Source organism: Natator depressus, chromosome 12, assembly GCF_965152275.1.
Source record: "Natator depressus isolate rNatDep1 chromosome 12, rNatDep2.hap1, whole genome shotgun sequence".
NCBI lineage: Eukaryota > Metazoa > Chordata > Testudines > Cheloniidae > Natator > Natator depressus.
Genome location: NC_134245.1, coordinates 10,006,483 through 10,032,040, shown reverse-complemented (window position 1 = coordinate 10,032,040; position 25,558 = coordinate 10,006,483). Strand labels below are relative to the sequence as shown.

Genomic DNA, 25,558 nt, shown 5'->3' with positions numbered 1-25,558 from the left:
GAGCCCCCGTAAGGACCTCTGCATCACTCAAGGCCCTTTGTGGAGGGCTGTGCAGATGACAGTGGGTCAACCGGCCATACAGGGGAGCCTCTGTACCTCCATGCACAATGCAACAAGGTACTATACAGCACAGTTACCTGTGGGTTTCAAATACCCTACCCTATTAATGTTCCAAATGATCTTCCAGATTACCTTTTGCCATTTTCTTCTGTAGTGCCAAACAACATTCTTGGTGTTGGTTCCATTATGGCTGTGTATTCTGAAGACTGTACACTCGACAATGACTTGTTATGATGTCTATAATCAAGCACTGCTAAAATATTGCTAACACTAGCTAGAAAACATGAAGATCAGGAAGATTCTTAAAAGCAATTTATCCTCTATTTTTGTGTGGTCTCCTTATCACTGAGATTTACCCTAATGGCACTGCACAAGGAGTGCATGACCCACATTGTATCTAATTTTTAAAAACTTTAGGCACACAAATGCACAATCGTTTTGCCTGAATGACTAGTTATGCATGGTTACATGCATTTTTGCACCAAATGGCTACTTGGGCATGCAATTTTCATATGTAATTGTATTAACAATACATGCAAAATAAAATGCAAGACTATTGCACTGATTCATTGATGTCAATGGAATTATACCAGATAAAAACTGTTGGAAGGGAGAGGGGAATCAGGCCCCATGGTTATTTGCAATCTAAACATTTTACATATATGACCCTAAATATACAGCTCTTTGGCGTAGCCCCCTGCAAGGTCTAAAGTTATATGGGTGATTTGGTAGGAAATGGGACAACTGTCCAGTGCTTTAAACAGAAGCGCATTTCCTGAAATGCAGGGGATATTGTTGTTTGAAGATCTTGTAAGTCTCTGTCCCCAGTGTAGGAAAAGCATCTTGTTCATTTAGGGATGGATTCTACTACCATTCAAGTAAAAAGGACAAACTCTCTTTAACGTTGCAAGATCAAGCCTTTTTAACAGCAGAATAACTTGCCTTAAAGGTTTCATGCTCCTGTTTGTCTAAGAACAATCTAATTCTTATTGAAAGCACAGAGTTGGAATTTTTCTTTAACCAAAGAGCAATGGAATGTTTTATAATATTTTTGCTAGAGTGCCTGCTTTATATTTTCAGAGACTACCTTTCAAAGTCAAGATTTTTCTCTCCTATTTCTAATCTAAGAATAACTGGGGTGCTTCCTTATGCAGAAAGAAATCCTAGTTTTAGTGGATATCTCTGTCAGAAAGTGCAGGAAATAATTTCTCAGGGAAGCCTGTTTCCCCAGACAGGGGGCTATTTATCATTGATTGATTATCTCTTATCTCAAACCACCTTTATTTTCAAATAAGAGCAATATCCTTTCATGCTTGAATCAGGGGAAGTTAGAACCACAGACAGAGTGGGCTTTGTTGAAGGAACAGTGGGGTAGAATCATTGCTGGCCTCAAATATTTGTCACCAGCTCTAGGAAACTTCTCTGGGGGAGAGGAGATGGCTGCCTCGGCAAATGTTTCAGTTTCTTTGTTTCACCAGGCTGAAGGACCCCGAATCTGGCCCAGCATCTTGTATGTTTTAATTATCCTGATTCCAGCCAGGCAGCTGGCATATTTTAATTACTTGCTGTATAAAAAGTGTTTGTGGCTGAGCCAATATGTACAGAGCAGAAGAGGGATCCCTCTGTAAACGTTCAGAGCTTGTTTGATAACTTTGCAAGTTTCTTAAGGCAGCAGCCTTGAAGTTTTCCGCTGCGATCCTCTCTCTCTTTAAACTTTGTGGAAATTCACAGGCCCCATGGAAAAAATGGGGGTAGGGGATTGTTCCTCCGTATCTATTTGGGTAGTGTTTATCACATTGTGGGCTCTAGTGGACATAATACACAGGAGCGGTGGGGAGGTGCTAAGCACGTTGTATCAATTCTTTCGCTAGTTATTGAATTCCCATGACAAGACAGTGTACTGTTTTTTATTGCAGTAGCACCTAATTAATACATCCAGCCCAAGTTCCAGGTTAGAAACTCTAATGCAGTTCTCATCTCATTCTGCCTACTTTCCAACCTTTGCTTTTGTTTTGTAAAGTCAATACGTGTCTGGGGAAATAGCTGGCAGCATCTGGAAATGACACATTCAATTACGTGAACCAACTGCTTCAAATTGATAGCAAACCAGTGACGTCTGAAAAGCCCTACATAATATGACAAAACCCATAGTGTCTTCATGCTTTCATTTCTCTGTGAAAAACCATTTAATGCCCTATCTGTTGTGAGCATGAGATGTGCCAATGAACTCCGTTTAGTTCATGCAGTTTCACTGAAATTATTGTAATGAGCTTATCCCATATGGATTAAAGGGGTTTTTGGCATGTAGTATCTCATTAAATCAGTGTTAATTGTGTTAGTTCCATTTTACTCTAAAAACAAGTTGAGTGTGTCAGTTTTACCCATCGCAATAAAGCAGGAAGAGGTGAACATTGTGTTTATGAGCAGTGTGTTAGATTCATACATTTCAATGGGTAAAGAAAAATATGACTGTTTTCAAAGAGTTGTCTTTTCTTTGTAAATGCAGTGATTAAAATCAAGCTTGGTATTTCTGTAGTGTCTTTCATCCAAGGATCTAAACAATTATACCTTGCAACACCCTTTCAAGGTAGGTTGTTAGTATTGTCATGCCAATTTCATGAGTGGGGAAGTGAAATAACCCAACATTATATAGCAAATCACTGGAAAAGCTAGGAGCAGACACCAGGAGTCCGGAGTTCCATTTCCCCCTTTGCTCTAACCATTGAACTACTTTGTTAATTAAGATACTGGATAAGGTACCAAACATGAGTGCTTTATTTACTTTTTTTTTTTAATAGTGAGACCATCGCAATATTTCTGGGCATTTTCTCTCTTCTCGCATTCATCATGGTGGCATTTAAATATCTTTCCAAATAATACAAAATGTAATGTTGCAAAAACAGACATTCCCTAAAGAATACAAACATAACCCAAACTACTTCGGAGGTAGCATGGTCTAGTAGGTAGCAGCACTGAACTGGAAATCAGGACCTTTGGTTCAGTGCCTGGCTCTGCCACTGACCTCGTATGTGACCTTGAGCAAGTCACTTTGCCCATCCCTTTCTCTGTTTTGTCTATTTAGATTGTAAGATTTGGGACAGGGGCTGTTCCTTGTTTATGTGTATGTATAGCACCTGCCACAACTGGGACCCTGATCTCAGTTGGTGCCTCCAAGTGCTACTGTAATACAAATAATTAATAATAAGACAAAAGCCCAAACAATCTAGTGCTTGAAAATGTCAGGCGTTATGTACATAATCCAAAACCCATTCAAGACAGTGAGTCTTTCCATTGGCTTGAATGGGCTTTGAATCAGACCACATATGAAAGCAGGGTACTTTTTACAAAATTTCCTCTCTAAAGAAACTTTTTCTTAAAAGAGAAAATCCCTAGGATTAGCAATGTATAAAACAGATAATGCCTTCAGGTATTTTGCTCCCAAAGACTAGATTTGCTGTAATTACTGTTAATAAAGAAATGTGTTAGTACAACCGGTAGGAATAACAAAACTTTTTTTAAAATTAACTTTATGGTAAACTGTGAAGAGTGTTCCATTGAAAGACATCTCTGCGATGGATTCATATTTTATGCATTTCTCCTCTTTTATTTGTGTAAAGTATTCGTGTGAAAATGTAATCTTGGTTCCCTAAAAATTTCATCTTCTGTTTAGTTCCCACCTGAAATCTTCCCTCCTGCAACCTGTACCCACCCCTACAAATCCCATGCAGGTTGCTACAACCTGAAGAAACAAAGATGCTGCTTTCCTGCAGTTATGTTTGGGAATACAAAAGACAGAACTGTTTTTAAATTTCACCTCTTTGCAAGTTTTTCATTAAAATTCAACAGCTCTTCAAAATGTTGACTACTACTAGTATCCATTGAAAGTATTTATTTCATGGATACCTTGAATGTCTTTCATAGGATTGCTTTAATACTGTGTTGCATACTGCACATGAGGTTTGATAACCCAGAGGTTTGCTTGCTATGGTCCATTAGTGCCAAGGCTGCATGAAAGGGGAAATGGTCTTCTGGTCAGAGCATTAGACTGGGGTTCAGAAGATGTGGGTTGAAATCCTGCTTCTGCCACAGGCTTCCTGTGTGACCGTAGGCAAATCTTGTGGGATTGGATTTTCAAGTACTCAGCATTCCCATTTAGGGGCAGATTTTCAGGAGAGCTCAGCTCCCATTTAAGCATCTAAATAAGGACAGGTTTTCTTGGGTGCTCAACACCCAGCACGTTGTGACTAGATTTTCAAAGGAATTCAGGATGAATTGTGCTGAGCTCTTTTGAAAATCTGTTCACTTTCTGAAATGCCTAAATTGGGAGGTGAATTCTTCTGAAAACTTGGCTGCACTTATGGATCTCAAGACTTTCTGAAAATTCCACCCTCTGCTCCCTATATGTAAAATGTGGGTGTTGATATATCTCTTCTCTTCATCCCTTTCTTGATTTTAAACTCTCTGAGGTATGGACTCTTTCTTACTGTGTATAGTATAGTGCAATGGGGCCTGTATCTTGGTTAGGTCCTCTAGGTGCTGATACAAATAAGAATGCCTTTTAGTGGGCCCTGAAAATGCTGCATTGCACCTGTAAATTTTGTGCATTCCTGCAAAGTTGTGATCAATTTGGAGATGGGGTGACCTGCACATCTCATCAATTAGAGAAGGCATGGGGACAGTGTTGTTTAGTCACTGTATTTGAGATTAACATTCTGAATTCATCTTAACCTTGGGAACACCTGGGATGACTCTTTTCTACAGCACATCAAATATACTGGATAGTAGTAACCAGCATATCAACCACAGCTGGAAATTTGAAGATTTCCTAATGGAGAGTTGATTGAAAGAGGAGGACAGATGTCTGAGGCAACTTTACCTCAATTATAAAATGCTGCTGCTAAAACAAACATCTTGGAAGCCTGTCAAAAGCAAACAGTCTTGTCATTTGGTGATCTTGGCTTCAAATACATCTTCAGTCCCAGTTGGGCAATAGATAAAAGGGCGAGAAGCTTAAAGGGCAGGGAGATCAGAGAGGGTCCGCAAAGGAACGTATTCTAATGTGTTAGCAGCACCCAAGGAAACGTCTGTAGTTTTATTTCAAGTTGGATGACATTTAGAAGTTATTCAGGGCTTTCAACTCTCAGAACCTAAAATACTCAGAGGGTAGGGGTGGCTAACTGAATCAGACCCTTAGAAATTAGGGTAGGTATCTTAGTGAGAGACATCTAGGTAGCTTTTATTTAGTAAATTTATAAATTGGTTATTTTCTTGCCCTGCTTCATAGTTACCTAATTGCTATTAATGAAGACGAGCTAGTCTGCTAAATATATTTTATATGCATTATACTGGTGCATGTTTGGGGCTAGAACTTGGGATGGGTGCTTATGGATACCTTTACAGATCAAAAAGAGAGCTAAGATTTTTCATAGCCACTTGGGGATCACTCTGTTTCCATTTACTTGAATGGGAATTGGTCATCCAGTCCTTAGTGTAAGAACTTTTTCTTAGGGGATCTGGGCTCCAAACCCACTGGGAGCAGATAGTGAAAGAGTGGGTGGGTGGGTGTATATTAGTCTTATCCGAGTCATTTGTGAACATCACCAACCCCCTGCCAGTCTAGTAGCATTTATAGTCTCTGCTGAAGTGGAACCCAGCCCTGGGACAAGATCAGAAATTGTCTTTAGTCCTGTTTCAGCAATGGAGGTGGGAGGGCTGAAGCTGGTGACTGTCCCACATCTTCATTTAGAGAAGAGAAAAGCCATGGCGCTCTCTGCCAAGAGCCCACATCGCTGGAATGCTCTTCCCCTTAATCTATGCTGGAGTCCTCCTTGTGACGAATGGCAGGCTCTTGAAGGAGGTCAGGAGAAGACTCTAAAGGACAGGGCATTCTAGGCTGTGGGATCTGGCTCTGGTACTGCTTCCCAGACAGCTGGCTATCCCACTGTAAAATCCAAGTGGGGGCAAGCCACTGGAGCTCTATTGTGAAGTTCACGAGGCAAGGTCAACTTCCAGCCAGTGGGTATAGTGTTGACCTTGCCTAGTCTCAGTTATCCCACTCCTAGCACGCACACCCCCATACCCTTCTTGCCGGGAAGATAGCCTTAGATACCACACAATGGGCACATTAGGACACGTGCTGGAGAGAAAGCTGATCGATAGACCAGAGGCACTCCTATACTATGGTAATGATCTAAGATTGCCCACAGTCAGGATGACAGTGAAGGGGATACCAAGAATACTCAGCGGTTTAAAAGTGTCTTGTTTCCAAACTGCACTAATGTAAACTGTCCAGTTTTATAAGTTTCAGAGTAGCAGCCATGTTAGTCTGTATTCACAAAAAGAAAAGGAGGACTTGTGGCACCTTAGAGACGAACAAATTTGTTAGTCTCTAAAGTGCCACAAGCACTCCAGTTTTATAAGTGACTTTAGGGCAGGTGAAGGTGCTGAACTGACAGCCACGCTGAATGATAGCCTCTCTTGGTCCTTCTGACAGAGCACTGCCAGGAGCAGAGTAAGCTCAGCTTGCCCACCCTGCCCTGACAGTACGCATCTTCGAGAGCAGGGGTGGCCAACCTGTGGCTCCAGAGCCTCACGCGGCTCTTCAGAAGTTAATATGTGATTCCGGGGCTGGAACTACAGGTGCCAACTTTCCAATGTGCTGGGGGGTGCTCGCTGCTCAACCCCTGGCTCTGCCACAGGCCCTGCCCCCAATCCACCCCTTCCTGCCCCCTCCAATGAGCCTGCCGTGACCTCGCTCCTTTCCCCTCCCCGCAGAGCCTCGTGCACGCCACCAAACAGCTGATTGGGAGGTGCAGGGAGGGAGGGGGAGGCGCTGATCAGCAGGGCTCCTGGTAGGTGGGAGGCTCTGGGAGTTGTGGGGGGAGAGGATGGGGGGGCTGCTGACGTGTTACTGTGGCTCTTTGGCAATGTACATTGGTAAATTCTGGCTCCTTCTCAGGCTCAGGTTGGCCACTCCTGTTCTAGAGGGCCTGGCTACCATAGGCACCAACTTCTGCTGGCGCTGGTGTGTACTCGCACCCTCCCTCCCCAGCCTCGCCCTGACTCCACCCCTGCCCCCCCTCTCATCCCCACCCTGCCCACATTCCAACCCCTTCCCCAAAGTCCCCGCCCCAACTCCGCCTCCTCCTTGCCCTTACTGGACTCCTTCCCCAAATCCCCCCCCCTCCCCACCTCTTCCCCTGAGCGTGCCACGTTCCTGTTCCTTCCCACTCCTTCCCACAGCTTGTTATGCCACAAAACAGCTGTTTCATGGCGGCAAGCACTGGGAGGAGAAGCAAAGACGCAGCGTGCTCAGGGGAGGAGGCGGAGGTGAGCTGGGGGTTGGGGGAGCTGCCGGTGGGTGCAGAGCACCCACCAATTTTTCCCCATAGGTGCTCCAGCCCCGGAGCACCCACGGAGTCAGCGCTTATGCTGGCTACCTCTGTAGATGGGTGGAGAATTCAGTCTCATGTCCACCTACATTTAGTTTTTGATTCTTTGGCTCAGACTGGATGCCAATTGTGGTGGTGTTTTTTTTATGATGAGGGGACTAAAGTGAAACCACCAAACAGTCTTCAGATTGGTTTGGTTTCAGACCAGCAGCCTCACAACACAGAACTCCATAGCCTTTTAAGTGTTCCCTGAGCCATCCAGTTGAATCAGGTATTTAAATACCTACCAGTTGCCCTGGTGGAGATTATTTTTACTGCTGAATGTGTTCTCATCCAGTCAGTCCCAATGTTATTGAACTCAGATGCTGTGCTTGTGTTTCAAATTATCTTAACAAGCCAATAACATTACCCAGAGATGCCAATGTCTTAAAATAAAAATCTCAATAAAAATTACATTTAAGCCCTGGAAAGTAATTACTTTCAAAGAGCAGTCGATTTTGAAATTAATGAATCCTAAAACTCCTCGCTAAGCTTAATCCGCCTTCAACTTTTCACTTCAAAAATATACATTATTTTAAAGAAAAGTAAAAATGCAAGTGTCTGAGCATTTTTTTTTTTGAAATGCCGGGCTGTCGTCCTCAGGGAGCTAAGAAATCAATGGGTCATGTAGAAAAAGATCAGAAACTAGATCATGTCTGAGTGGTCCAGATTTTCAGAAATGCTCCCACACAATTGCAAGCCTAATGATTTTCATGCAAATGGAATGTTTTGGGCATTCACAAATAGTCATTTGTGTCCAGCTGGTTTATGCATTCAGATAAACAAGTTTGCTGTGCCGTTACCTTAGCTCTGTATGTACATTAGAGACTTACTTTGGGGTATTTATTTCACAGTCACTCATAAAAACATGCCCCTATATTTTGTTTCTACTGTGCCCATCCCTGTAATATTGAAATCAAGCACTGTTCTGTATAGATCGCATACTCAGTTTATATATCAGTTTGAAGTCAACCTTAGATTATACAGACAATGGTTCCTCTGTAGACAAAGCCTTAGCTTCAGCCACATCTTTTTAATCTATGATCCAATTTCCCTCAGGTGTTCTCTGCATAGAAAACCTTCTTGAATAGCCTGAGATGTAAATTTAAACGGTGGTTTAGCTTCTGTTGCATGGGAAGAGTTTTAACAGATTTAATAATTTTATTAAGATGATGTTAAAATAAAAAAATATGGTACAGAGTTGAAGCGTAGAAGTTTCTGGTTATTAGGGAATAAGGTACAGATTATCAAGGGGTGCAAAATTCGGTTTAGGATCGGATGGTGGAAGGAATACATAATCTGCAATATCCCCGATAGGGGGTAAAAGGTTAACGGGTCAAAGTACAGACATTGAGATATGGGGGTATGTTGTTCATATTATGGCTATGTTCAGGTGTGGAGTATAATGAGTGGATACGATGATGAGGATGGATTTAAAACCCTAGAAAAGCCACTCTTATCCCAAAGAAGTGTCCACACCAGGAAGGTGTGTGTGTGTGTTGGGGGGTGTGTGTTAATACATGGATAACAGTGTCTGTAGAACTGGTAACGCTTTCATGTGCAGACAAAGCCTCAGACACTGAGTCAACTGGAAGACAACTGAGAAAGCGATGTGGAGATATCATCAGCATGCCAAGTATACAGCCTTTCACATTCTATCCCAGCAATCCCACAGACATTGACTAATAGAGGTGATAGGATTGAGCCATGCAAGGGGGAGAGCCCTGAGGGGAGCAGCAGCCTATCCATCACCCTCTGGAATTTCTCTGACAAAAAGTGGTCAGCAGAATGCAACGGGGTCCACCACTGCAGCTATCCTTCTGATCTGAAGCTGAAGGACATTGCTGGTTCCAGCTTGATATGCATGGATGTCTGCCCTTTGTCCATGGCCAGGAGAACATCATCCCCTAGGCAATACAACTCAGATGTAAACATTATAATTAGCAGCTGCTTTCAACAAAGTGCCTGGGCTTGAAGCTTTTTTGCAGGCTGCTCCAACAATATCTATACTACTCTGTGTCTGTGTGTGTGTGCGCGCGTGTGCGAGAAGGGGAATAACCCAGTAATGTAGTCCACTTGGCTGAGTGGAAAAACAATGATGGTCAGGGCAAAACTGGGGAGTTTATAGAGAAAGAGCCAAAAATCAATTTAGAAGAACAAGAAGGCTAATTTTGACCTTTAACATTTACATTGCTCCACTGTGTCACTAAGCTATGACAGTTATTGCCTTGCATCCTTTAACAGGTCTGTCTGGTACAGCAGTTTCTCATTTGAAGGTTGGCATCTTGGAACATGTTACCTACTTACTCATGAAAGTTTCTGAAACCTGGGTTTTGAGTTATGCTTGGTGTGGTCTAGTATTTTGAGTTTACTTCTTGTTCATAGATACCGGATGTCATCCAGCCCTCAGTGTTAACAGAAAAAATTGATTTTTTGGCCTTTAATTTTCTTTGACTTTCCTTTCTGATGAGCTGTTTTAGACACCAAAAGCAAAGAAACAAGACAACTTTTTGGAGAGGAGAAATAAAGCCAATATTGTGTTTGACTTACTTTTGTCAGTTCAGTGGCTCCTTCTCAACACAGTATGCATGCAGGGAACAAGAACTGATTCTTCTGGAGGGAAGGGACTGTTTCTTTATTATATGAAAGCACAGTGCCTAGCTCACTGCGGCTTTGATCTCAGTTGGGGTCTCGAAGTATTAACATAATACAAATAATAAATAATTATTGGTGTGTAACAGTATAGCAATTCCTATATTTCTAACCTGGGGTTTCCACACGGTAAGGTAGCATTGTATGAACTTTCCATTTTAAGATGAGTATAACTCCTGGCAAAAATGAGGAGTACTTTTATGCTGGGTGAAGCGTAGCTATGATTTTAGGTTATCAGACTTTTTTTTTTTTTTGTAAGAACATACTTCTGCTGACATGATCCATGCATCCTTTGATATGAAGCCTAGTGCTCAAAGTCCTCTTGAACTGGTGTGACTTTGGGAAACAGCAACATACGTACAGCATGTGTGTAGTAGGGAACAATATTTACAACCCCAAAAGTTCAAAATTATGAGTCAAATCCCCCCCAAATCGTGACATTTTCTATTTGTCTTTTAGTATGTCTTGGTCTGTTTTTTTATTTTTGAACTCGTGTGTGTGTTAGTGCTGCCAGTTCTCTCAAATTTATCTGGTAAGATGATTTTTTCCATCCCCCCTGCAGGCTGCCAGGTGGAGTGGAGTTTCCAGCTTCTCCCCAAAATTCTAATTAATTTTGTGGTCACTCCCCCAACCTCATATGCACCCATCTTCCCATCCCCCAGCCCAGCTATTAACTATACCCTCCTGCCCCCGTGTACAAACCCCACACTAGAGAGAGGGGTCAAGGAGCTGCTCTGGGCCCAGGCAGCCACACCCTTGCAGCGGATGCACAGGCTGAAGGAGGAACTGAGAAGGGGAGCAGGCAGCCAGTGTAGGTGAACACACCTCCTATGCTCTGAAGCTCTGCAGAAGAAGCATGGTGGGAGGCCCACCTGCTGGGGCCCCTAGCTAGTGATGGTCTATCTGAACTGCTGAGGAAAAAGGACTATAGAGATTTGCAAGATTGGAGACTTCCTGCTTAATTTATTTTATTTACATGCCTCTGCTGCTCCCTCTTGCAGGGGGAGGCTGGTAGGAAGTGATCCAGGGAGGGAGGTAGTTGCGTAGCACTCCAGGGTGCAGGATTCATATATAAGAATGTAACTTAAAAGACAATATTCATTCATCCCCTCTGACACATTTCTCTGTCTGATGAACAGCTATTGATCACAGTAAAGGTGTTTTGGGAGCAGAAAGAGACAGCAAACTGTACACAGAGAATAACCTCATGCATAAAGGCCCCTCACTCTGAGGCCCTCCAGGAACGAGTGGACCAAGAACTGAGTTTAATTTCACTTCATGGGGAATTGGGGGGTGGAGCAAGTTATACTCCCAGGTTGAGTCCTTATATGTCAAGTGTCAGATCAAAGCAAATGAATACAGCTGGGTTGGAACTCCTTGGAGAAAGGAGGTATATTTATACTGGAAATGGTGACAGATTCTGTAACTGTATCAGCACTGCCCATGTGCCACTGAGATAAGTGATTACTGCAAGCGGGGAGAAGATGCAGACTGTTATATACGTATTTGAGTCAAATTGGGGAGATCCATGGCATACCACTGCAAGCCTATAAATCACTGTTCCAAAGGGCAGGGAAATTACAGCACCTAGTCCATTCAAGGGATTCAATGCTTGCGAGTGCTGCCTTGTCAGCACCTCTTGTGCAGCACCCCTTTCCTGTGGTGCCCATTTGCATTGCAATCAACTAATCCGTTTCCCAGGGTGACAAGTTAACAGCTGCGTTGTCTTCTTGCTCTCCGTCCCAATTAACTAACAGGAGAGGAGGGGGGTTCTGCTCTTTCCCGGGCAAATGCTGCCCCCATTGTACAGCCCTAGTACACTGGGAAATTCGCCAGGGGAGGAGGAGTCAGGATGCCTTCCCATCCCAAGTCACAAGATGGCTACAGACAGAACCACTTTGAGCCGCTGCTGCAGCCTAAGGGCTACAGTAGCTCAGTTACTTCTGTGGCTGCAGGGTGCCCCTTTGAGGGAGGACAGAGGTACTGGCCCTTCCCCTGCGTGGGTTCTAGGCTGGGACAAGAAATTCCACTGCACCTTTTCTCTGTGCATAAGCACATCTGCACATCCAGTGTGGGTTCCCGAAGACTTGGCTGGGGCATAAGAACCACACCAGATGCACAAGCATCAGGGCAATTGCAGAAGGCTGGGAAGAGAGCAAAGAATAAGGAATCCACAATTGTGTCTAGAGAGGCTATTATATCCATTCAGATAACTGCTGGTCAGATGGCTGCATGGATTGGAGGGGGAAGTCAAAAGAAAAAGTTTCCTGGCAGTTGAAGTAGCATCCAGAAATGACTGTTTTGACCCGCAGCAACCAGGTACTTGGAGACCCAATATGGATATACCCAGCTCATCAAACAGATGTACATTTCCTGAGTTCATTCAGTAATTTAGAAAATAGAAATATGTGGAGAAAGGCTCTAGTTAATCAGAATAATGTAACTTTTCCCATTTTTATTTTAAATAGGTTGTTACATTATTTCAGAATTTCAGCACTTGACTAGCATAAACCAACCAGTCTCTCTTTCTTTCTTTCTTTCTTTCTTTCTTTCTTTCTTTCTTTCTTTCTTTCTTTCTTTCTTTCTTTTTCTTTTTTTTTTTTTTTTTTTGCATAATCCTGTCATGAAGCTTCCATTGAACCTGGATATATAGCAATATATTTCACTGTGAACTTTCCATTCCTGGTATAACATTTGGGCCTGCCCTCAGCATTCACAGGGATGAATTTTCTGCATGCCAGTGTCACACCTTGAGATGCGCAAAGTGAGATTGCCATAACCAGAGTCTGAGATGAAAGGCCCACAGTATGATTATATGGACTCTTCTGTGAGCTCTCGCCCCATCGCTTAGACGGACATTGCTGAGCATGATCTTACATTCCATTTATGTCCAGTGGGAGAAGGTGACCTGGGGTTTCCATGTAAGTGGAGAATAGGGTGACCAGGTAGCAAGTGTAAAAAAATCAGGATGGGGGTGAGGCATGATAGGTGCCTGTAAGACAAAGCCCAGAATATCTGGACTGTTCCTATAAAATCGGGACATCTGGTCACTCTAGGTGAAGGGAGCAGGATTCCTGGTGGCCAGTTTCTACAGATACTTTTCCCCCCAAGTTGCTGGCACTTTATCACAGAGCTCTGCGCCTTTCTTTTTAGGTGTATGAGAGCGGGACCAACGTGGACCAGTTTGTGACCCGTTTCCTACTGAAGGAGACTGCCAACCAGATCCAGTCTCTGCTGAGCTCTGTGGAGAGTGCTGTTGATGCCATTGATGAGCAAACCAATCAGATCAGGTTGGTAATATCTTCTTGTCTTCTGCATTCCGCACCCTGCTGCTGCTCTAATAGACTAATCTGTTGTGTTTGTGAACCAGTCTTTTTTACTACCACGGTGGTGCTGGGGAATGTTTCTGTATTGCGTCTTGAACTGGTGTAGCCAGTTTACTTCATAGTGTATCATGGAACAAGCAGGCAAGTGAAACTAGAAGCTCAAACTAGAAATAGGAAACAAAGTTTTCATTTTGATAAGTTGGAAACATGCTTCAAAGAGTGAAAAGTGTGACGTTCAGCCTTGTGCAAAGAGCCACCACCAGGAGGCCAGACACCACTTAAGACCTCAGGGCGATCCTTCCCCATGTGATAGGGAGAACAGCATGTCCTCCTCTCCATGGCTGGCCAGTGCTCGGGGCATGTCCTCACCATCTCACTCCATCTCTTTCAAGGTAGCTTGTGTCCCAGCATGTGAGACAGGTCCAGAGCTCAGGAAAGCAAAGAGATTGCAGTGGATAGGCCCCTGTACTGCGGGGAAGAATGAAGGAAGAGGGGTCCATGATCCCTCCACACCCACACAAGGGCCTGCCAAATTATGGCCATTGGGATTGCATGCAAGAACTGAGCTGTGCGAGGTAGCTTGTTTTGGTGGTGTTGGACTGTGCACATTGGCTTGGAAACTTAGCGCTACTGATGAGGACTGCACTGCAGGCATTAATCTTCCATAAGAAAAGAAATAGCATTGAAGCAGCTGCTAACACAGAATTGAATGGCACTTGCAAATAAATGTAATAAAAATGCAGGTCATGTCTGAGACCTCATCTACCTTGACAGCATCCCTTGCAGTCTGTTTATAAATAAGTAATGATTTTTAAAAAGACCTCAGGAGCTGCTACCCGGCATTTTGCTGAACCCAAAGCTCTTGGTAATTTTACTCTTTGCGAGGAGGCGTTGGGAAATAGATCAGTGGGGAGATGGCTGTACGGCCAATAGATAGTTGATGCAAGCAGGCAAACAAAAGCGCTTTCACTCAAAGCTTCTACTTTAATTAGACTCCAGCACTTACACATGTCCACAACAGGTTAATAGAGCACCCCAAATCACCACCAGATTCATATTTACCCAGGGTCTTGAGGAGATCTCGAGTGGATAACCATAGACTTCCAGCGGCCAGTCTTCTGTTTGCAGGGGAACTTGAGAGGTGTCCAAGTGTTGGAGTGTCCACCATGCTCAGATTTCTTCCTCTCTCTATATCCAATTTGTTAGTATTACGTAGCTTGCTCATCAAAAAACCTGCTAAGTAGAAGGTACTTTCAGGGTGGAGATTTCCAGCCTGTAGTTTCCAGTGTGTCAGGCAGGGGGTTTTCCATCAGTTTAACCAGCTGTATTTCACACAAGTCATAGGTAACTATTGCCAAACTTTCCATCTTGCGAAACCACATGCTTCAGAAAAACAACTCAAGTCAGGAGGGCAGAGGGTCATGTTTACTCCTCAAGGTCACTCCTTCCCCCTCCCATCCTGGTCTGTTAGTTGTGCTAAGGTTTCAGAAAGGCCTCCTTTTTGCTGCTTTCAACAAGAAGCATAACAACTGGTATTCCAGTTGTGGGCAATGGTTCACGCATGTTACTGGGTTTTGGGCTGTCAAAAATCTGCCCCTACAGAGCCCCAAACTAAACCTCATCCTACCTTCCTCTCGGCTTTCCTGCCCCCTTACGAATGTTGAATCGTCATCCATTTTGGAAAGTTTTGGATTTAAGACTACTTCCGACTGCTATAAAACGCAATGATCTGTAATTTCTGGGAGTGCTGACCTGGCTACTCTTGAGTCAATTCAGCATGTTTCACCAACACGTACTTAAAAATAGAAATTTCTTCAGGCACTCACGTGCACTGTTAGATAATCTGTGTTTCACTGCAAGCTTATTTTGCTTGGAGAACTGGGTTAAGCTAAATTGACAAAAGCTTTGCTGGTATAGCTGCAGCTACACTTGGGGGCCTTTGCTGGCTGATCACATCCTGGACCAGCGCACCTATGCAAACAGAAGTCCGTAGGTAGGCACAGTATTACTGCATGTGCAATTTGATATAAACTAACTGCTGGGTATCTGTGAGTTATCTGGGCTTGGGCGTGGCAAATGTAAGTAACTTTGGGCTCAGTGTAATTATTCACGTGGATGAAGTTACTCAGCTGTGTAAGTGTTTATAGGATCAGGGCCTTAATTTGCAAGGCAGTCTCAAGGGGGAGAACTCTATTACCGAGATAAGTGTTACCTAATTTTTCATTCTCTCCTCCAGCTCTCATGGTTGAGGACTCTTGTAGTCTTCACCATTATTGCACGTACTCCACACTGCTCTCAAAACCTCTTCATGGCTACTTTGTGCTAGGGTGCTTTGTGCTACTTGATCCTTTTCTGTTTTTCTTTTCTAATAACTTTCCCTTTGAAAAAACAACATCCATTGAATCTGGCGACCTCAAGCCTTTTCTCCTAACACACTCGCATAGGTGTGTCTCTCTATCTCTGGTTTTTTGGCCCCATTCTCTGAAACCCAGAAGACTTTGTCTCAGTTCCTCGTTTTCTTTCCATTGGAAGGTTCCCAGTCTTGAGAGGGAGGAGGAGACTCCCTGCCCTTCATTTCTACCCGAGAGAATCAGAGTGAGACGCTGACGTTATATTTAAAATGTCTGTCATTTGTGTGAATCTCTTTGGTCATTGACTATAGCTGTAAGATGTTATGACTTGTAGCCACATATGTGTAGCTTTTAGTGGGAAATTCTGTGAGCTGTCTCCCGTCTGTTGCATAGCTACCCATTATGGCATTCTGCACCTTCATCCAAAACATCTGGTACAGGCCACTGTTAGACACTGGATACTGGGGCCAAGATAGCCATTGGTCTGACCCAGTCTGCTATTTCCTATGTTGCTGTGTTTCTCTATTGCCAGGCAAAGGAAATCACGTGACAGACTCAACTAATAAAAGTAAATACTTAGCATTTATCTAGTGTTTTGTATCTTCAGTGCGTTATACAAATATTTAATTCAGTTATTCCGAAATACTTCAGTGAGCGTTCAAAGCTGGAACAGCTTACAGTAACTTGCCCACGGCCACCCAGCAAGTCATCGGTGGATCCAAGATTATAATCTGGCTCCCAGTTCCTTGCTAGAATATGTTGCATCTCTTGAGGCATTTTTTGGTGTTATAGATGTGCATAAATGGGAAGTTTCTACCCACTCATTTTAAGATGTCTCTGGATCCCTTAAACAGATCAGAAGAGGCCTTTTGAGGGCCAGAAGGGGGCAAATTGACAGACATTTTGGATGTTGCAATGGAAGAGGGCTTGGATAAAGATGTGAAAAGCAGACTGTTCTGGATCTCTATAAGAGGATATGAAAAGGACAAACCCTCCAGGAACCAGCCTATATCTGTTCTGGTGCAAATTACCCCACTTACTACCTTTAGTGAAGGGTTTACCTTGAAGAGTAACATACAGATACTGAACCATATGCTCAGCTGGGGTAAATCGGCATCGTTCCATCTGAAAACAGTGGTAGCATCTAAAGACCCCTACTAAAGATAACAAAATGTGTTGAATAAAAACACACAGTAAGGGACAGTCTCTACCCCAAAGAGCATACAGTCTAAATGGACAAGACCAACACAGGGTGAGAGGGGAAATAGCGGAGTGTGTGTGTCGGGAGGTAGTGCATCCCATAGTTCTCCACTCTCACAGGATTTGGCTTTTATGGATTCTTGTTGTTATTTTATGAATGGGAAACTGAGGCACTGTGCTGCAGAAGCTTCCTCAAGGTCAAATGCCTTATCATGGCTCTGCCACTGACTTGCACTACAGAGAAGGGTAAAGCCTTCTTCAATGAAAACACCCTCCTGTTTGCCTTACTATATTCTTCTCTTCTGGCCCACTGGGCTTCAGAATTACTGCCAAGCAGTATTACTAACTACATAGTATATGGGAATCACTTGCCCCATTGCTAAACTGCAGCTGCCCCTCAACTCAGGCTCCCTCGTGCTCAATTAACTTTAGTGGCCAAATTCAGATGTGGTGCATATCAGGGATTAAATTATATGTAGACTGGTGGGGTGTGAGTTTCAGGGATGCAAGTTGAAGGGTAGATGTACACTGGAGCTGGAAGGTGTAATTGCCAGCTCAAGGAGACATACCCAAGCTAACTCTGATTGAGCTAGCACACTAAAAATAGACAAGTGGGTGTGGCAGCATAAGTGGTGAGAGGGAGCTAGCTGTCCCGAGTATGTACCTAGTGTCTCGGGTGGCATTGTCCTCAAGGCAGCTAGCACTTCCCATTGGTATTTTTAGCCGGTATGTCTCCTTGAGCTGGAAATTATACTTCCCAGCTCCAGAGCAGATGTACCCTAAGTAAATCTGGATGGATTCTAGGAGCCTATGTGGGTAGAACATACACCTTGAGGGTGGCAGAAGAAGGTTGCAAGTTCCACTTTCTTGTGCAGCCTCTAGGCTTTGCTTGGGCTCAGCTTGACTTCATTAGGTTCTCGTCTGAATGTTGCCTGGTAACTCTACCAGCTCAGCATTGTTTATTAACTTCTAAAACCTCTACTTAATGTCAGTGCTCATAGCCAGCAACCCCTGCAACCCCCACCAGACCACTGCGGCTGGTTTTTGTCCCAGAAATCACAGCATGGATATTTCATACTCTTTAATTTATTTCCCTCTGCAGTGACCTCTGGTCTTCTGATGTGCTAATAAGTATGATCCAATGTAAAAATGGCTGAGGAGGCCATTATCTGAGGTGCCATATAAGTCATGGAGAGGGGGTGTAGGAAAAGAGACCAAGGGCATTGTACCCATGCCAGTGAGTTGGTAGCACTGATTGGTACCGATACCCTGCAAATTCTTATGCAGTTCAGCACATGGCAGGATCAGGCCATAAAAAAATGACTCTTAAATCCTGGGCAGGAGTTTTTCGTAATCTGCATAGCACAGTGTAGTGCTCTCTGTCCTGACAGTAAAAGATGGAGGACAAGAAGGGTTTCAGGTTTTCTTTTTAAAGTATAAGTAAAGACAAATATAAGAGAGACCGAATATAAGCACAGCCCGAAACTTAACATAGAAAGTCCCTGGGTGTCAATGTCATGCATCTCCATGGAGTAATGAGCTCACTTACTGTAACCAAAACAGGTTGCCATAGAAACTGTATTGGGGAAATCAGAAGCTCTTTTCTCCTGATACATATAAAAGCCAGCAGGGTGAGAAGATGTTAGGGGGGGACAGATTTTTTTTTCAATCTGTTGAAGATTTATAGGACTGAGATACTGTTTCAAATGTTTTAAATGAGACCGCTATTTATTCATTTTAAAGCAGGGAAAACTGCCCTTCAATAAAATAGTGTTTTAAAACTCCTGCTTTATTTAATTTTTGAGCAATATTTCTGCCACAGTAAACTTATCAGTAATTGAGATGTCCAGTTGTAGATACCCTCTTCCAACCATTACTCTGAGCGTACGACTAAATCAGTGTAAGAAACGTAAAAGCCAAAGGATATTGGGTCAGTTTCATCTCGGCTGCAGCTTCCACTGAAATCATTTCTGTACTCCAGGGATGTATTTGTCCTTGTATTTCTTACAAATCCCTCCACACATAGACAGTTATCTCTTCATATTTGGTCACCCAGTGAAGGTTAGTACATGAGCTGCAATACAAATGGGTTTCTAATGCCAGGATTCTACATGTGTGAATAGATAATGAAGAGGAAATTATTCAAACACAAAGGGCAATATTTTTCTCGTTTTTCCATGGAGCTCCGTTGGCATGTAGAGAGAGCAGAGCAGAATAGCTAAGTCAAGGTGCACAATGATGACCAGAGGGGAGCATTTTGTTCTAAATTTGTTCTAAATTTCCAATTCTTTGAGTCACTTGGAGAAAATCAGTTAATGCTTATGGATGTTGAAAGGCTAAAATATTCCCTAGTTTACATTTCACTTCTTGGTCCATTTGGTTGCAGGACTACAGGTGTACAAATGTGCACCTATCACCTGCTTTTCAAAGTACCTGCAACTCCTGTTCATTTGAATGGAAGCTACCAGTGCTTATCACCTCTGAAAATCAGGCCACTACTTAGCCCAACACAATCTTATGTATGTTCGCAAATTTGGGATCTGCACTGGCACACGAGAGAGAGCAAAGTATGTTTGACCGTAAACAAATACGTGCCTGCCTTCTAACTGAACAATAGGTTGGCACTTTGACTGCAAACAACAGGTCCCGTCTTTTAATGAGTACAGATTCTTATATTGAGAATCAGAGCGTTGATGGTTTGGCAGATCAGAATGGGAGCCTTCAGCAAAGGGATGAACACCTTGTGATAAAAGAGTTTAAAGTCAATCTCACTCATTGTAGAAATGTGGGGGCATCAGCATTTCATGCCTGGTTGCCTTCAATGAATAGAAGAGATTATTTAATTTTTTCCTTTTTATGGTTTTTAATGTAAATATGGCACATGTTAGCACCAACCGAGATGAAAACTGGCTTTGTGAGGGTCAGATGTTCTCCGACACATTCTGTCGTCATGCTGGCAGTATATCAGATGCTGCAAATTAAAACAAGAGTACCTGCTGGATGCAGAATGCTAGAAGAAAGTCTCTTGCAGTTTTGGAAGCAGTGCAGTTTGGGGGACATAGTCATTCAGAAACTCATTTTCCTGTGCTTTGGGTAACAAACTTTTGGGTTAAATTTTCTGTTGTTTTTCCTAGTCTATCCCCTTCACCTCTTTGTGTCTTTCCTCCTCTACAGCAGCCCTACTCACACCAGCATTTATTTATTCGGCATATGCAATCCGGTGAAGCCAAAACACAGTGTTCTTATCAATGATGTTCAAGGCAGGAAGATCTCCAGGAAATTGAGTAATTTTGCAGTCCTCAACACTATGTGTCATGGTTTGTGGCTGCCCACATTGAGATAATGGATTGTCTCTAAAACGCTACCAAAATTCCACTGCAGCACAAATTCCATGTCTGGTATGAAACCAGTTTGGAAGTCTCCATTGCCTTTGCGGTAAATCAAACCTGGGTTGACACTGAGTGAGGTCCGAGACAAGATAATTATTTGTCACTTTCTCTGTGGACCATGAAGCATGTCACATGTCCTTTACTGTAAATCCCTCACCCAATAAACTTATCCACAATGGGTGACGTGAGGGCAGATGACCATATGGTGCATTAAACAAGTCTTTAATTAGAGGAGATGTGGCATATCACACAATTTTGTCACGAAATTGCTACGCTTTCCTCTCTGTGAGCACTGGGTGAAGCAATCTTGCAGAGAACCAGTAACCATGGTAGAGGAATAGATTTAAGTGTGCCTGAAGTAATATGCATGGTGGAATTAAGTTGTGTGTTGATCCTCATTGTGTGAGACAAGCGAACCCATGCTGGAGCACAATACTCTGCCGATGAGTAACAGAGTGCCAAGGCTGAAGTGCATAACGTTTGTGTTTTGGTGCCCCATGTCGTTCTGGCCAGTTTTCCAAGCAGGTTGTTGCGTGTTTTGACCTTAGTCACTGTCTTTGTAAGATGATCACAATATATAAAAGGTCTGTCCAATGTGACCCCTAGATAAACTGGGTGTGAATCATGCTTTATTCGCTGACCGTTGAGAACTATGTTCAGGTCTCTGCCCGCTTGTGCATGATGTAAGTGGAAGACACTTGACGCAATCTTACTTCCACTTGATACCATGGAATATCAGGGTTGGAAGGGACCTCAGGAGGTCATCTAGTCCAACCCCCTGCTCAAAGCAGGACCAATCCCCAACTAAATCATCCCAGCCAGGACTTTATCAAGCCTGACCTTAAAAACTTCAAAGGAAGGAGATTCCACCACCTCCCTAGGTAATGCATTCCAGGGCTTCACCACCCTCCTCGTGAAAATGTTTTTCCTAATATCCAACCTAAATCTCCCCGCTGCAACTTGAGACCATTACTCCTCATTCTGTCATCTGCTACTGCTGAAAACAGTCTAGATCCATCCTCTTTGGAACCCCCTTTCAGGTAGTTGAAAGCAGCTATCAAATCCCCCCTCATTCTTCTCTTCCGCAGACTAAACAATCCCAGTTCCCTCAGCCTCTCCTCATAAGTCATGTGTTCCAGTCCCCTAATCATTTTTGTTGCCCTCCGCTGGCAACAATAATGGACCATAGCCACCATATTTGCATTCAGAACACTCTCAAGTATGTCAAAGGAGTGTGACTGAGTGCCGAGGCATATGTCGTCCGCATAGACAAACTTGCGAGACCCAGTAGGTCATCTGAATATAAGTCGAATAACATTGGGTGCGGAGGAGGGCATTCATCTGGTGCCTCCAAGCACTTGTTCTATCACCAATATGCACATGGAATTGGCGATTTCTGAAAAAACAGAGCAATCACACATATTAACCAACTTGGTATGGTTCTAAACAATTTCAGCAAAAGGCCCATGTACCCGACCGTATCGTGTGGCGTGGTCAGGTCAAGGAAGACTGAACCAGTCTTCAGCTTATGTTGGAATCCATTTCTGATGAAAGTTGTAAGTGCCAGCACTCAATCACATGTACTGTGACTGCAGCAAAAGCCAGCTTGCTCTGGTGCCAGCATGCCTTCCACAGATGGTGAAATTCTTTGCAAAATCAGGTGCTTAAGCATCTTGAAGCAGATGCTTAGAAGTGAAATTGGTCTATAACTCGAAGGCAACTGTTGGTCTTTCCCAGGTTTCAGCAAAGCAATGACCTTCGCTGGGCGCCATATTCTAGGCAGTCTGAATTCCCACAGAACTCTGCTGAAAAACCGAACGAGCCATTCCCGAGTGCGAGGACCCAATATCAAATAAGATTCTAGCAGTAAGAAACAAAATCAAAGGAGTTTAGTTTGTTTCTCCTTCCTTTTCCTCCTTCTCCTTTGCTGCTGTGATTTTCATTTTGTTGTTGCCATCAGGGTCCAACTGAAAGATATGTCCATCAAATTGCTTAATGGGTAGGATAGAGTAGTTCTACATTTGTAGGCAGAATTCATGCATCACCTCCCTGGAAGCTTGGAAGGAAAGTAAATTTGCATGTCAGCTTGGTTACTTTATTTGCAAATGTACTACGGATGTAGAGGGTGCTGGATTAATAGCTTTGGAAAATGAAATCCTGTAATTAGTACAAAAACAGGTACAGCATGGTCAACAGCAGGACCACATTTCTCCCTACTGCCCTGCCAGTGTGCCTAGCTTTGAATCATAGAATCATAGAATATCAGGGTTGGAAGGGACCTCAGGAGGTCATCTAGTCCAAGCCCCTGCTCAAAGCAGGACCAATCCCCAATTAAATCATCCCAGCCAGGGCTTTGTCAAGCCTGACCTTAAAAACTTCCAAGGAAGGAGATTCTGCCACCTCCCTAGGTAACGCAGTTACTTTGCCCAGTCCCAAGTGTAATATAGAGAAGCTACTATATTCTGTTTTACACCTGGCTATGCATGGCCCTAGGGGGTTGTTCTGGCAGCTAGATAGAGTATCACTGGAATGGAGGGATGCTCCAGCCATTTGCATCGCCTCCCAGACACACCACTTGTACTAGCAGCTGGGAAGGAGATGAGGAGCTGGTGCATTGTCCTGTGCCACCAGAGGGAAGTGTCAGGGAGCCTGCTCTACCATGCTGAAGGCAGCTTTGTGTCAAGGGACTGGTGCTGAGGAGACTTGACTAGAGTTACCATACGTCTGGGTTTTCCCGGACATGACCTCTGTGTTGGCAGATTTTTCAAATAAGAGGAAATGTTTGGGATTTTTCCCTGTGGAGCCAACGTTGCAGCTCAAAGAGCTGTCTCTGCACCCCGATTGGTCCCTCCCCGGCATCTGCAGCTGCTGGATCCCACCCACCCTAGCCTGCTCCTCCAGGTAAGAGGAGCTGCCGCAGGGCCTCAGAGCCCGACTAGGAGGGGTGACAGGGCCAGGGCCTGGATCTGTGCCCTGAGGAGAGGAAGAGCCCCACGGGAAGGAACTGACCGGGCTGGTGCTGCATCCAGGCCTGCGCCAGCCACCTTACCACCATGGCAGGGAGCATGGTACTGCCCCCACCTCGAGAGTGAGGCTGCAAGTGTCCCCTCCAGCACCCCCAAACACCCCCTCCCAGTACACACACCCCTCCAGCACTCTCCTAAACACCCTCTCCCAGTACACACACTCCTCCAGCACCCCTCCCAGTACACACACACACACTCCTCCACACACCCCTCCACCACCCCCAAATACCCTCTCCCAGTACACACACCCCTCCAGCACTCTCCTAAATACCCTCTCCCAGTACACACACACACCCCTCCAGCACTCTCCTAAACACCCTCTCCCAGTACACACACTCCTCCAGCACCCCTCCCAGTACACACACACACACCCTTCACCAACCCCAAATACCCTCTCCCAGTACACACACCCCTTCAGCACTCTCCTAAATACCCTCTCCCAGTACACACACTCCTCCAGCACCCCTCCCAGTACACACACATACCCCCTCCACTACCCCCAAATACTCTCTCCCAGTACACACACTTCTCCAGCACCCCTCCCAGTACACACACACACACACCCCTCCAGCACCCCCAAATCCCCCCTCCCAGTACACACACCCCTCCAGCACTCTCCTAAACACCCTCTCCCAGTACACACACACACACCCCTCCAGCACTCTCCTAAACACCCTCTCCCAGTACACACACTCCTCCAGCACCCCTCCGAGTACACACACACACCCCTCCACACACCCGTCCACCACCCCCAAATACCCTCTCCCAGTACACACACCCCTCCAGCACCCCTCCCAGTACACACACACACCCTTCACCACCCCCAAATACCCTCTCCCAGTACACACACCCCTTCAGCACTCTCCTAAATACCCTCTCCCAGTACACACACCCCTCCAGCACTCTCCTAAACACCCTCTCCCAGTACACACACTCCTCCAGCACCCCTCCCAGTACACACACACACACCCTTCACCACCCCCAAATACCCTCTCCCAGTACACACACCCCTCCAGCACCCCTCCCAGTACACACACACACAACCTTCACCACCCCCAAATACCTTCTCCCAGTACACACACTCCTCCAGCACCCCTCCCAGTACACACACACACACACCCTTCACCACCCCCAAATACCCTCTCCCAGTACACACACCCCTTCAGCACTCTCCTAAATACCCTCTCCCAGTACACACACTCCTCCAGCACCCCTCCCAGTACACACACACACCCCTCCACACACCCGTCCACCACCCCCAAATACCCTCTCCCAGTACACACACCCCTCCAGCACTCTCCTAAACACCCTCTCCCAGTACACACACTCCTCCAGCACCCCTCCCAGTACACACACACACCGATCCACACACCCCTCCACCACCCCCAAATACCCTCTCCCATTACACACACCCCTTCAGCACTCTCCTAAATACCCTCTCCCAGTACACACACTCCTCCAGCACCCCTCCCAGTACACACACACACACACCACTCCATACACCCCAAACACCCTCTCCCAGTACTCCAGCACCCCTCCCAGTACATGCACACACACACACTCCTCCACCACCACCAAATACCCCCTCCCAGTACACACACACACCCCTCCACCCCCCCAATCCCTCCTCCCAGTACACACACACACACACCCCTCCACCACCCCAAAATGCCTCCTCCCCGTACAACACACACACACCTTCACCACCCCCAAATACCCCCTCCCAGTACACACATACCCTCTAGTTCTCCCCCAGCCCCAGCAGTGTCCTTTATTTGGGAACTTGAAATATGGCAACCCTAGACTTGAGAGGCATGAGAATCAGGCCCTAGATACGACAGATTGTAGTATTTTCTACTGTTCCCTTTCCCATTTGTTTGGCAAAAGTTTTCTATCATCTCAACATCTAGCTGTGTGAAGCTTTCTTGGATGCTGACTTCATGAACTCTCACTCGTTCACACCCCTACTAGCTTCTCCATTCCAAGTTTGTAACATTAAATATTTGGCAATTGCACCAGAGACTAAACTAATCTGTCTTCAGCCAGAGATGCTGAAAATGCACACCTGCTAATTACCAAAAGCCCACATCCTGCCTTGCACTTTCAGCAAATGAGTTAAAGAAT

General features: G+C 44.7%; 1 protein-coding gene across 3 annotated transcripts in view; it reads left to right on the top strand.

Moving 5' to 3' along the window:
* The window catches only part of NECAB2 (N-terminal EF-hand calcium binding protein 2), a 371,797-nt gene that overhangs the window by 280,461 nt on the left and 65,778 nt on the right, over positions 1 to 25,558 (top strand). For all 3 annotated transcript variants that reach the window (XM_074968570.1, XM_074968571.1, XM_074968568.1), the window contains one exon: positions 13,296 to 13,432. In XM_074968570.1, the coding sequence (XP_074824671.1) occupies positions 13,296 to 13,432 (137 nt within the window). The remainder of the gene's footprint in view (positions 1 to 13,295; positions 13,433 to 25,558) is intronic.